The 12,259-nt window shown below is 33.9% G+C and overlaps 3 protein-coding genes across 4 annotated transcripts; 1 reads left to right on the forward strand and 2 right to left on the reverse strand.

Annotated features, from left to right (window-relative positions):
• Window positions 1-294: 294 nt before the first annotated feature.
• Window positions 295-2,119, reverse strand: LOC140673186 (stress-associated endoplasmic reticulum protein 2-like). Its single transcript, XM_072905912.1, has 3 exons — window positions 1,828-2,119; window positions 1,322-1,394; window positions 295-1,111 (listed from the first exon to the last, which is right to left on the reverse strand). The coding sequence occupies exons 1-3, from the start codon at window positions 1,909-1,911 to the stop codon at window positions 1,074-1,076; spliced, it is 195 nt and encodes a 64-aa protein (XP_072762013.1). The 5' UTR covers window positions 1,912-2,119; the 3' UTR covers window positions 295-1,073.
• Window positions 2,120-3,653: 1,534 nt separating this feature from the next.
• Tm9sf3 (transmembrane 9 superfamily protein member 3) lies at window positions 3,654-7,285 on the reverse strand. The gene is made up of 10 exons (XM_072905911.1): window positions 6,911-7,285; window positions 6,332-6,527; window positions 6,100-6,222; window positions 5,763-6,010; window positions 5,424-5,663; window positions 5,046-5,330; window positions 4,748-4,956; window positions 4,515-4,661; window positions 4,353-4,436; window positions 3,654-4,270 (listed from the first exon to the last, which is right to left on the reverse strand). The coding sequence occupies exons 1-10, from the start codon at window positions 6,992-6,994 to the stop codon at window positions 4,126-4,128; spliced, it is 1,761 nt and encodes a 586-aa protein (XP_072762012.1). The 5' UTR covers window positions 6,995-7,285; the 3' UTR covers window positions 3,654-4,125.
• A 1,020-nt stretch (window positions 7,286-8,305) lies between these two features.
• On the forward strand, window positions 8,306-11,970 carry Asns (asparagine synthetase). Of its 2 annotated transcripts, none has more exons than XM_072905528.1 (10): window positions 8,306-8,650; window positions 8,825-9,024; window positions 9,109-9,234; window positions 9,760-9,996; window positions 10,096-10,270; window positions 10,401-10,630; window positions 10,711-10,838; window positions 10,976-11,265; window positions 11,376-11,610; window positions 11,697-11,970. In XM_072905528.1, the coding sequence occupies exons 2-10, from the start codon at window positions 8,899-8,901 to the stop codon at window positions 11,851-11,853; spliced, it is 1,704 nt and encodes a 567-aa protein (XP_072761629.1). In that variant the 5' UTR covers window positions 8,306-8,650; window positions 8,825-8,898; the 3' UTR covers window positions 11,854-11,970. The 2 variants fall into 2 exon arrangements, with proteins under 2 accessions (XP_072761629.1, XP_072761630.1); XM_072905529.1 differs by having other exon boundaries at window positions 8,828-9,024.
• Window positions 11,971-12,259: the final 289 nt, after the last annotated feature.

Consider the following 12,259-nt stretch of genomic DNA (forward strand, 5'->3'; position numbering starts at 1 on the left):
AATTAAACAAAAAAGATTTACATTTTATATATATCAAATTATAATCTTGTAAAAAAATCGAAATCTCCATACTCTCTTTCAAGATACTTAAGGAAAAATAATATATAAATAAATAAGATATGTGTACACAACTGAATTTTGAACATCCAAGAAGTTATTCATACGATAAATAGTGATAACAAATAAGAGAAAAATGTAATTTTCCTCCTTCCCGACTAAAAAAACATATTACAGTTGAATAAATTACATGTAGAGAAAAAGAATGTGATTCAGAGATATAATTTAAAATGTCTCATGTAAAACAATATATATATATATCTTTATTGATAATATATTTTATTAAAAGAGATATAATGCACTGTCAGTAGCAAATATTCAAATATCTGTATAGACAAATGATTTTTGATATATGTGTATATTATAATATAGATTTGTATAAGTATATAATGACCCCTAACGCACTGATAATGCGTAAGCATCTTACAAAGGCCATTATAATAACAGAAAGCCTACCAACTGCTTACAGTGGAATGCTTTAAGACAGGTCTGTCAAATTGTCGAGCCTATATGCTATCAATTAGACAGGCCTGCTTGAGGAGAAATTTGCACAATAAATCCTGTATATACAATTATTTACTACATACACATAGATGAAAGAATATGCATTTGAGAGGAAGCGATGTATAAAAATATTTAACAAAAATATTAATATTTAAAACAGAGTAAAGAATCAAATATAAACAGACGTTCATTTTCTTTCTCAATGTTTGATTAATAAAGATTTGCTTTAGAAATAGTATGTGAATACTATTCTTTCGTCTATGCGTAGCGCAATTAAGTTAAACGCTTATAAATGCTACATGTTATAAATAAATCTTTGAGCTTCTGTAAAAAAAAATTTCCACTGCTACTGTTAAAATTTTGTCATTACTTTTTGTTTCTTGTGACATTTCTCTTCCTTTATTACAATTTATGAAAAAGATCCACCAATCTTTCTTTCTTCTGCAAAGCAACAAGTTGTAAACAGTATGTTGCATTAAGATTAACAGTAGCATCTTCTTTCCTCCTCATCTTCAAGCCATTCTAATACTTTGGATGATTTGAAACACGGCTGTAACAAAAAATATATACATTATTTTCTCAACTAAAGTGTGTTTTATGAGAATCCAAAAATCCCAAATATAACTATTAGATATAAATAAAAAAAAAAATATATAAAAAAAAAAGATAAAACAACAAGCTTATAAAGTAGGCAAGTTTATAAAGTTACATGTATTGCAAATTTCATGTATTCAGACTGTTATATTTATGTTGCACTTACCAGATCCACAAACAACAAAGAGGAATAAAGCTAGGAGCCAAGGACCAACGGGAGAGCTCTCTTCTTGCGATTTCTAATATTAAGAAAAATTTCTTTTCAATACAGCTATAGACATAAATCAAACATAAATATAGATATAGAAATAAATTAGATTAGATAATTTTTCGCAAATAAACATTTATCTATAACCTCAATATGTATCTCGATTTGACAGCTGTCTATTTTCGCGATCAAAAATTTAGCGTGGAATCGCAAGCGTGTACACGTTATCCTCTCATCTACTCCATCCCCTATCCATATGTCATTTTTTTGGGGGGACAGAACATCTTGGAAGTTTGACAAATCTCTAGATATGTAATATTTTTTTTCTTCCGTTTCCTTCTTTTTCAAACCGGATATATTCGACATATCTTATCGAGCGAATGGAAATGTGCATCCTTGTAAATTCTCGTTGAGAGAGAGGATCTATTGTACATCGGTCTCGAGGTTCAAAACCACCGACTTACCGATGATTTGGGAACGTTTCCCCGTAAGGTGATGTTCTTCGTCGCCTTCTCGTTGGCGATACGCATCCTCTGCTTCGGCGCCATCGTCGGATGCCCTGGATATAAGTGCGTCTCACGAAATAACGAAGCACGAACTCGACGTGGACGAGCCGCACCGTCAAGGCACCGTATGCGTGTCCGGTGTCCGGCGTTTTACGAACGTGTGCAGTTGCCTCGCGACGTGCGCGCTGGCGTGACGTGACACGTGAAGTAAAGCTGCGCGACAGCTCGACGGCTCCTCGTGCCACACTGTCACCACGTTGGTCAATTGAGCGAATTCATTTCGCCACTTGTCCCTAAATAACTGATTCCCATTCACCCACATTTATTTTAGCTGCAGTATTTACTTGCAATTACGTAAAAAAATGAAACGCTTGGATAAAGGAAGAAAAAGCTCCAGCTTCCGTTACATGCGGCGGCGGGAATTTTGAATGTCGTGTTACGTTGTTAAAAATTCTCCCCGCTTTTAGAGAAATTATGTAAAATAATTTTTAAAAAATAAATAAACAATAATAATTAACGTGGAGATTGCAAAATCGTAAAATTTTCTCCCCACGAGGCTTCCCACAGTTTTTCAGGTACAAAATAATTCCCTGAGAAATTCTAAATAACTTTTTCCAGAAGATAACAACTCTCTTTAATATGTAATTGGCAAAATGTAGAAAAGGAAACGAGAAACGCGATTTTGTTGTGTATACGTAGAAATTTTATATTTTTTTAGAATCGCTACATCTAACAACAAATCGTTTATTTTCGAAGACTCTCCCCGACATTAGTCTTTAGCGGTAAAATTATTGAAATATAATACACTCGTCGTTATATTTTTTTTTTTCGCGAATAATATCCACAGGTATACCTATCTCTAATTGTGTTATGGAATTTTAACTTCTCACTTTTTTTTTTTTTCAACGGCAATCAACGCGATATACGGTGCGGAAGAAAATTGCGAGCAAGGATTCGTTCAAAATAACAATAGAAATATTCGAACGAAGGGAAAAGACAATACAAAGTCACAATACCGCACATAAGGAAATCTTACTGTCAGTACTGTGCATTCACGATTTGTCCTCTTCATTTAAACTATCATTCTAAAACCTAATAATAAGTTAAGAGCTTTCCGCTGATAATGAAATTGGCAAATTGATTTGACAGTTGTAGTTGACAATTTGAATACAGTCACAGTTGTCTCTATTGCACAATTTGTGTATCATTGCAAAAGCCTTATAAAACTATCGTGTTAATAAAATTATAATATACTTTTGCTTTTCCATGTTTAATCCATATCTGTTTATTAGAGCTTTCAATATAAGATTCTACTTTGCAATAATTTTTTTTTAAGAGTTGGAAAACTCGGTTAGTAAACTATTACATTTTATTTTACCCAAATTAAAAGCTCTCTTTTGCCAAAAAACAAGATGCGACTTCTCAATCCTCGCGTGATAACTCGATCAATTTTCTACTCTGTCCACAAGTGAGACAGCGACAAATATTGCAGCATATAGAGACACGCCAAAAAGTACACATGTTCGTATGTATAGGAATGCAATCATGTAATTATATGTATATGTGTATGTATGTTTGTGTGTGTGTGTGTATGTGATATGTACACATATACATATATAATTATTAAAGTAAATATATAAATATTAATCGTGTTATTGATAATTCTATTGATATATCAATTTAATAAAAAAAAAAATATATATATAACAGTAACATTAAATTTGCACGATTCCGGAATTTCCATTTATGATTACTCAGACTCACATATGGGATTCGACTAATACTTACAATTATCATTTTATTATTGACAAATGACTGCATTAGCGACACGTGCACGCGTACTAGTACAGTAGAATCCGTTTACAGAGCATCTTTACTTGCATCAAATATAGCGATTCAAAAAAAAGAATTAATAAATGAGGCGCGAGAACATTGTTTTGTTTTTTTTTTTTCTAATGCTAAGTAGATACGTGACGCGTGTTTTGTTGGAAGAATAATAACAAGGACACGCATCGATCGGTGATGCCGCTTCTAGTCGCGGTTGCATTCATTGAGCCAATGATAAACGTGAATTTGAAAAAAAAAAAGAAAAAAAAGAATCGCATTCTCAGTGACGTGATGAGCTGCTTCAGGACAGATGAAGAAGTATGTATACTTCATTTCGTCGAGAACCTCATGAACATCACTTGCTCACAGGAATTACATCGTTTAAAAAAACGATGTAAATGATATATACTATATTCAGCGACGTGTACTTTAGTCTATCTTGACTGTGGAATATATCTTCCGCACGAACGCGTTGGTGCCGATGTATCCGACTGTTCCGCACATGATACCCAGAGCTAAGCTGAACAACGCCATGTAACCGAAATAAAACGCCGTTTGGAAGAGACCGTACATTCTGTGAAAATAAAAAAAAACCCGTCAAACGATTACAGAGACTTTCATTGATCAGTATGAGAAATTATTGTATCTCTACTCACTTAGTTTTGAAGAAAAAGTAGTAAAAGGAATAAATGTAGACGTAACCGGCTGTCGAGGCCGCTGCAAGAAAACTCGTCCACTGCCTGGGAAAGATATCTACATTGTACACAAACCGTATATTTGGGAAAAGAGAAGATAATATATAAACAAGCTAGACTTACCATCGATAGTCTTCGGCATTTAGCAAGAAATATGTACATACAATAGTGACACACACGGTCACTATCATGAGAATAACGAATACTAATAACATAAAGCCATAAACGTAGTAAATCTTGTATGCCCAGAATGAGGTAAAAATGAAGTACCTAAAAGAAGCGTACCTCGAGGTCAGTGTGTGCACGGGAGATTGATCGGATGAATAATTTAAGGTATCTATATATAAAGAGCATACATTTCAATAAAGATCGAACCAAAGGGTAAGATTCCACCGAGCATTATAATCACTAGCGGTTCCATAAACCACTTTTTCTCAGGTATCGGTCGAGGCACCGCATTCACGCGACACGGAGCGTCCGGTGTCCCGGCGAGATTTCGCCCTAGAATCGTACCTACCATTGTCAGCGGTAATATCACAAATATGCAGATACACGTTACTGCGACCTGCACACACAATGTACGATTGACGATGATCGTATGTCAGCGTAATGACTTCTATGTAAATTTATCGAATTTAATGAGCAGTTACGAACCATGGATCCGAAAGGTATCGCTCTGCTGGCATGGTAATACATAGCGATGAAGTTGATGAAGAAAGCAGTGCCACAGACCATAAGCGGCAACATGAAAGCGCTGAGGACCATCTGTTTAATCCACACGCGTCCGCCCATTCGCGCGTACAGTCCACTACCCGCGTAACCGTTGATAGGCGATGTGGCGGCGTACACGAATATCGCTGTTGATAGCATCGATCCGCGTTCTGTATACAACTCACCCAGGATAGCGAAGATAATTACGCTCAGTACAACTACTGTAACCTGTATGTAAAAGATTAGAAAAGAAGCGCCTTACAATTTTATTCTTCTACTTTAAAGAATCAGTAAAAGCGAGTATCTCCAGCGAATACACACCTGGTAGCCTGCACCTATAAGAGCTGAGAAGAGCATAGCGTGACTCGCAGGCCTGAAAACGTCTCCATGAACCTGCTTCCAGCCATATTCGTCACCCAAATCCCTCTCCATATCGTCCATCTCTTCGTCCCTGCTGTATCGAGCATAATCTTTTCTCAAGGTACGCATCAGAATCATTGACACAAGTCCAACAAGGAAGATGACCATCATGAAACTGTTGAAGATACTAAACCAATGTATCTGCAAAAATTATTTGTAATTTTTCATGTATTATATTTTATATCTATTATTTAAGGTAACAAAGGAGAATGCTATTTGTAATAAGAATAAGAAGCTTACTCTATGCTGAAAGAAGTTAGGATCCAGATACTTGTCAAATCTATCTTCAAATTTGACGTTACTCTTCTTCCAATTGACTTCATAGCTGAAAGGTATACGCGCGCCCTGCACCAGCTTCACCTTGTTTTCGCTGGTCAGATTAACATCTACTATCTGTTTACCATTGTACCCAATATCAAACTTTTTATGCGTCCAGATATAATAGGAATCTGATACCGCGTCGGTATTTTCCAATTCTCCTACAACACCTGTAATACAAGAATTTCATCAAATGTCTGATTCTGTAACCTTATAAATATAAATATACATATGTAATAAAAAGAAATCTTTCAATTACCCCATATTGGCAAATCGTCAATATACATTTGGTACCAATATTGATTCTTTATCGCGTATACAAATGCCTTCTGGCTTTCTTCATTTAGACTTATCTGGCAGTATTCTGTTTTTGAGATATCCTCTGAAACAGAAGGAGGTTTAGGATTTTTCTATCTGAGGCACCTCTAATTAAGTACCGTTATCCAAGCAGTATTTATGCGTTCATATACTTATTATAAATGTATCATTACCTTTGAATTCGATATCTAAGCCACTGAACTTCAATTCAATGCCCTGTAGAGCCTCCGATAAGGTCTCGTGATAGTGATTAATGACATTCTTGGTGCCTGTACAAAAGGGTAAAGAGTAATAGGAGTATGTCTCCTGACGATTATGATACGGTCCCACAGTGCTCATCCATAAGACAACCTCATCGCCATCCTCGTACTAAGAACAAACAACAAAATATATCAGTCTGTTAATCATAATAATTTTCCAATCTGTATTATACAAATTCTATAAAGAGAAAAAAAGAAACACAATGTGGCTATAATTTTAAAAAGACAATATATCAAGATGGAATTCTGACCAATGATAATTAGACGCGGTGGAATTGCTAATATCGAGCAAAGATACGGCATACCTATACATGAAAGTGGTATCACGCAAATTTATTCAACGTGATAACGAAGCAGAGAAAGAGATAGACATACAATTGAAGAGAGAAGGATTTCGTGACGTCTTCACTTTAAATGCCAACACCATAGATTCGAATGACAATCTGGAGGTTCGAAAGAGGGGAGCAGGCTGAAAACGCAATGAGTACTCACGACGTGATTGTGTTCGTCGGCACAGGCCAGCAAGGATAGCAGGCTAAAGGCCAGAAAGTGCAGTAGCAGTCCTTCCCGATGCATGTTTATTTATTCCTGAAGGAGAAAAAGGCGCGCCGACCGGCCGGGCGCCCTTTTACGCGAACGCAGAAACGAGAGATCCCACCAGCGTGACACCACGACGACGACGGACAATCCCCATAGATTTCGTAATATCGTCACCGAGCGCGTTTACGGCCAGCAGAAACACCGGACACGGGACGGACGGACACGTATTATGCAGGAGGGATATCCTGCAAGGTGCGGTATATATCGTTATTATACGCGACCGTTGATACGCGACGTGGTCTGTTGACAGCTTTCGTTCGTCGCGCCGTCAGATGACGCTCGTCCAATTCCTCTCGCTTTCGCGCCTCGGAAGATGAACCGCCGCCAATCCGGATCAAGCGGAGCGGCCTCTGATTGGCCAATCAGAACGACGGCAACAAAAATTTATTTGCAATAGAAAAAAGATTTCTAGGCCGCTATTCAGACCATCTGATTGGCTGAACGTAGTCTTAAGTCGACTAAAAACATGTCTTAACATGATCTTATATATAAGAACCGATTATAAATACCGGACCTATATTTTCTCTAAAAAAAAACAAACTCTTCTATTGGATATTGAAAATAGCCTGATCACTAGGCTATGATACAATCATAGACTTGTATACAGAGTGTCCCATTTTAAGTGTTTACCTCAAATATCGGGTGGAAGTCTATTGACAACGTCGCCAATTGGCCAGTTTAAAATGAGGCTCTCTGATTGGTTAATCGTTGCTGATGACCCTAGGCATCGGTCGATATAAGTGGCTGTGGTCAATCGTGACGTGTCAAACGATCAAAATACTGCAACTTTGAAGCCTTATAACTCGAAAAGTATTTAATGAAAAAATATTTTATTATAGTGTTTTGGAAAGCTCTCGAAGTCAGCTAAAAGAATATGTAACAAAAAATAGGGGGTGCCATTTAAAAAAATTGAGGTGACCTTCAAATGACTCTTCAAGGTCAAACTAATGGTACCATCTTATGGCCCCCTCAAAACCATACAACACATGTCTGAATTCGTTTTCTCTAAAATCAAAAATAAGAGAGATATTTAGGGTGGACACTTAAAATGGGACACCCTGTATAGGTTTATAAATAGCTCGCGACAAATTTCCTTATCTTGATTGGTCAATCGAACCATAGACGTGTGACATCAGATGTTCCTCACATGTATCTCACATGTCAACAAGGATCACGTGGCCCCTAGTAGCGTGTATATATAATATATATATATATATATATATATATATATATATGTATATATCTGACGGACTAAAATTTTTAAATCCATCATTTGACAAGCATTGAAATAAATGTGATAAAAAAATCTTTATTTCTCATTAATTAAATAATATATCTAAGCGTATACAAATCCCTACCGAGGCACAAGTGATTAATGATGTAATTGACATTTGACATTTGCGTCTGAAATGATTAATAATTTTTGTCGATCCTCATATCTCGCGACGTTCCTACTTGCGAATGTTACATCAGCAGAAATGGGAACAAGTGTATGTCCGGATATATATATATACACAGTGTCAGTTACTAGAAATAGCAATTTATAATTCACGTTAGCAAGAGTGGGAATGTGATAACATAAGCGCAACGTGCATATGCAAAGTAATACGTGGACAAACGTGGCGCGCGAAAGTAAGTACATCTAATCAGCTAGAGCTACCTGTTTCCTTGCTATTTAATTAATACTTTATTTTACAATGTCAATCATTAATTAAAAAATACTACAATTACCCCGTAATATTATATAATGTTAATTGAGCTTTTTTTTTTTTTTACAAAGATTTCTCTACATTTTTTTTATAACAGCAGGATCTGTATCACATACGTGTAGCAACGATCAATAATCTCGTAAAGTCTACGATTATTTGAAGAAAAAGAAAATGTGTGGAATTTGGGCACTGTTTGGATTGGAGACGCAGTCGTTGGTCTGCATTTGCGAAAATTTTGACAAGATATCGCACCGTGGTCCAGAAGCTTTCAAAATTGAATTTGATAATAGAGTCAAGGTATATTGCTTTTGTTAAAATTAGAATTCTTACATTACTAGTGCTGTGATATTCTTTACTTCTCATAAATATTTTTTTTTACAGAATGGATTTCTAGGATTTCACAGATTAGCCATTGTAGATGGTCTCTATGGAATGCAACCAATGAGGATACTCAAATACCCAAATCTTTTCCTTTTGTGCAATGGAGAATTGTATAATTGCGATAGAGTAATATATTATATTTTTGCATATTTGCTATGTGTTATTGAAAACAATATCGTTGATTTGAACAAAAAAAATTTTGATAATGTTACATAATTATAACAAGTAGAATCAAATTTATCATTTGATATAAAAAAATTATGAGCTGTTGAAGATGATGGATACTTTTTAACAATAAAAATCTATCATTAATAGAATATAATAATATAAATATGTATAAAAATATATTAAAGCAACAACTATGTTATGTAAGTAATATATTTATATGCTTCTTTACATATATTTATACATATATTTGTATCATATTTCATCAATATGATAGATTTATTTAAAAAGTATCATTTTTAATAGATCTAATTTTTTTTGTAGCAAGAAATATGACACTTTAAATTATTATTTTTGTATTTTACATTAAATTATACATGTACATGAAATTTTATTGAAAATGATGAAATAATTATTATAATAATTATTTTTATCAAGTAATATCAGTATAAATACAGTTTAATCAGTATAAATACAATATTGCAGCTACAAAAACAATATCATTTTGAATATGCTACTAAATGCGACGTGGAAGTGATTATGCATTTATATGCATGTACTGGTGCTGACAATGTTGCTCGATCTTTGGATGGTGTATTTACATTTTGTTTAATGGATGTTGTCAAAAGAAGAATTCTAATAGGCAGAGATCCATATGGTGTAAGACCACTATTTAGATTACGTTCAGATGATGGGCAATTAGCCATTTCTTCAGAAAGCAAGGTACTTGTATTAATAATTAAATAATTTTTTCTTAAAATCTTTGTTCATTATAAATGCATCTCCATAAAATAACTTACTAATGTGACAAAATTATTTTAGGGTTTAATGGAAATTACAAAACACATAAAGGGCAAATGGACACTAGAACCATTTCCTCCAGGCCATTACGAGGAATATGAAATTTTACATGATGGTCGAACAAAGGTTTTGTCTAGTATCGGTTATCATAAATCTGGTGAAAAACCTTCTTTCCATATGTATGTGCCTTGGTCTAGTAAGTAGATGAAATTTTATTAACACAAAGTACATTTTATAATGTATAATGTATATATATATATATATATATATATATATATATAATGTCTAATTTATAATATAATATATCTCTAATTTATCTTTTACAGCCTTGAATGCAAAAGATATCTCTGGAAATATTCGAAAGCTACTTTCAGCAGCGGTGGAGAAACGATTAATGGCCGACAGACGGATAGGATGTCTGTTGTCAGGTGGATTAGATTCTAGCTTGGTTGCAGCTCTACTAGTGAAACTGGCAAAAGAACATAATTTACCATATAAGATTCAAAGTTTTGCGATAGGTATGGGCGATAGTCCAGATATTATTGCTGCAAGACAGGTTGGTCGAAATTTTCACACTTTTACCCCATATTTTCTGTATCAGTTGTTACATGAAAGCTTAAATTTGGTATTATATAGGTTGCGGATTATATTGGAAGCGAGCATCATGAAATTATTTTTACTGAGAAAGATGTAATTGATGTATTGAATAAAGTTATTTATTCACTAGAAACGTATGATATTACAACTATTCGAGCTTCAATAGGGTAAGACAATTATATTAAGATATATAAATTAATTAAGTATATTTAATTCAGTTTTTAAATTATTCATTGTTACAAATTAAGAAATTGTAGTATAAAGATTCATATGTAATCTTTTTTGCTTTTCTTTTACTTTACAGAATGTATCTCATTTCGAGGTATATAAAACAAAATACAGAAACAACTGTGATCTTCAGTGGAGAGGGTGCAGATGAGCTGGCACAGGGCTATATTTATTTTAGGGATGCACCTAGCGCAGCAGACGCTCACAATGAATCTCTAAGATTATTGAAGGACATATATTTATATGATGGTTTAAGAGCTGATCGCACCACAAGTGCATTTAGTTTGGAGTTAAGAGTTCCATTCCTAGATCTGCAATTCACGTCATATTATTTGTCATTGGATCCCAATACAAGACAACCTCAAGGTAGAATAATGTCGTTTGAACATTACGAATAATTTCAAATAATATTAATTAATTGTGCGCAAAGGAAAGCATATTGAAAATCGAGTACCAAGTAAATCTTATGTGTACAGATGGAATTGAGAAGCATTTATTAAGATCTGCTTTTGATGGGACTGGTTTATTACCTTCGCACATCCTGTGGAGACATAAAGAAGCTTTCAGTGATGGAGTTGCGTCTATCAAAAAATCTCTTTTTCAAGTGATTCAAGAAATAATAGAAAATCGTATCGATGATGAAGATTTAAATTCAGCTTACATAAAATATCCTCATTGCACACCAAGAACAAAAGAAGCACTCTATTACAGGTAATGGTGTATTATAGACATGTAAACATTTTAGTAAGCAAACTCTTACTGTTTGATCTTAATGCTTAATCTTTTATTTGTATTAGAAATATCTTTGAATCGTATTACAAGGGACAAGCGGAAAGTTTTACACCCTATTTTTGGATGCCACGCTGGGTAAAAAACGTTACGGATCCCTCTGCTAGATTCATCAAACATTATGCTGCAAACTCTGATGAAAAAGATCGGCTACAAACACCTTAAAATAGAACATAAACATAAAAAATATAATCGTAGACTCTCCCTCTGATACTTTTACATAAAACTCAAATATTATATAAATTAATACACTGCTATAAAATATTTTTTTTTCGATTAATTCAATATATAAATAAAGAAATGTTTCATTAATCTTGTATACATAACTTTCTCAAAATTTTTTAAATTTGAAGAAAAATGAAATATATGTTTATAGATGTATATATACAGAAGGTTCCACTACAAATATTTATGGTCATCTTTTATTTTCTAAATTAAAGAAAATAGAGTTAAAAGATGTATACCAAATTAAATAATTTAGAACTATTGTGAACAGTTGTATTTGTAAAAAAATCTATCTATCATATAGAAAACGTAAAAAATACATAATTTTTTTTACAATAACATGGAT

This window comes from Anoplolepis gracilipes, chromosome 14 (assembly GCF_047496725.1).
Source record: "Anoplolepis gracilipes chromosome 14, ASM4749672v1, whole genome shotgun sequence".
NCBI lineage: Eukaryota > Metazoa > Arthropoda > Insecta > Hymenoptera > Formicidae > Anoplolepis > Anoplolepis gracilipes.

Coding starts and splice junctions, on each gene's coding strand:
- LOC140673186 (XM_072905912.1), bottom strand. CDS start 1,911: ATGGCGCCGAAGCAGAGGATGCGTATCGCCAACGAGAAGGCGACGAAG. Junction 1,395..1,827: donor GAAACGTTCCCAAATCATCG/GTAAGTCGGTGG, acceptor TCTTAATATTAG/AAATCGCAAGAAGAGAGCTC. Junction 1,112..1,321: donor CTTTGTTGTTTGTGGATCTG/GTAAGTGCAACA, acceptor TTTTTGTTACAG/CCGTGTTTCAAATCATCCAA.
- Tm9sf3 (XM_072905911.1), bottom strand. CDS start 6,994: ATGCATCGGGAAGGACTGCTACTGCACTTTCTGGCCTTTAGCCTGCTA. Junction 6,223..6,331: donor CTTAGATATCGAATTCAAAG/GTAATGATACAT, acceptor CTTCTGTTTCAG/AGGATATCTCAAAAACAGAA. Junction 4,662..4,747: donor GGTTCGATCTTTATTGAAAT/GTATGCTCTTTA, acceptor CGCTTCTTTTAG/GTACTTCATTTTTACCTCAT.
- Asns (XM_072905528.1), top strand. CDS start 8,899: ATGTGTGGAATTTGGGCACTGTTTGGATTGGAGACGCAGTCGTTGGTC. Junction 10,839..10,975: donor ACTATTCGAGCTTCAATAGG/GTAAGACAATTA, acceptor TTTACTTTACAG/AATGTATCTCATTTCGAGGT. Junction 11,611..11,696: donor AAAGAAGCACTCTATTACAG/GTAATGGTGTAT, acceptor TATTTGTATTAG/AAATATCTTTGAATCGTATT.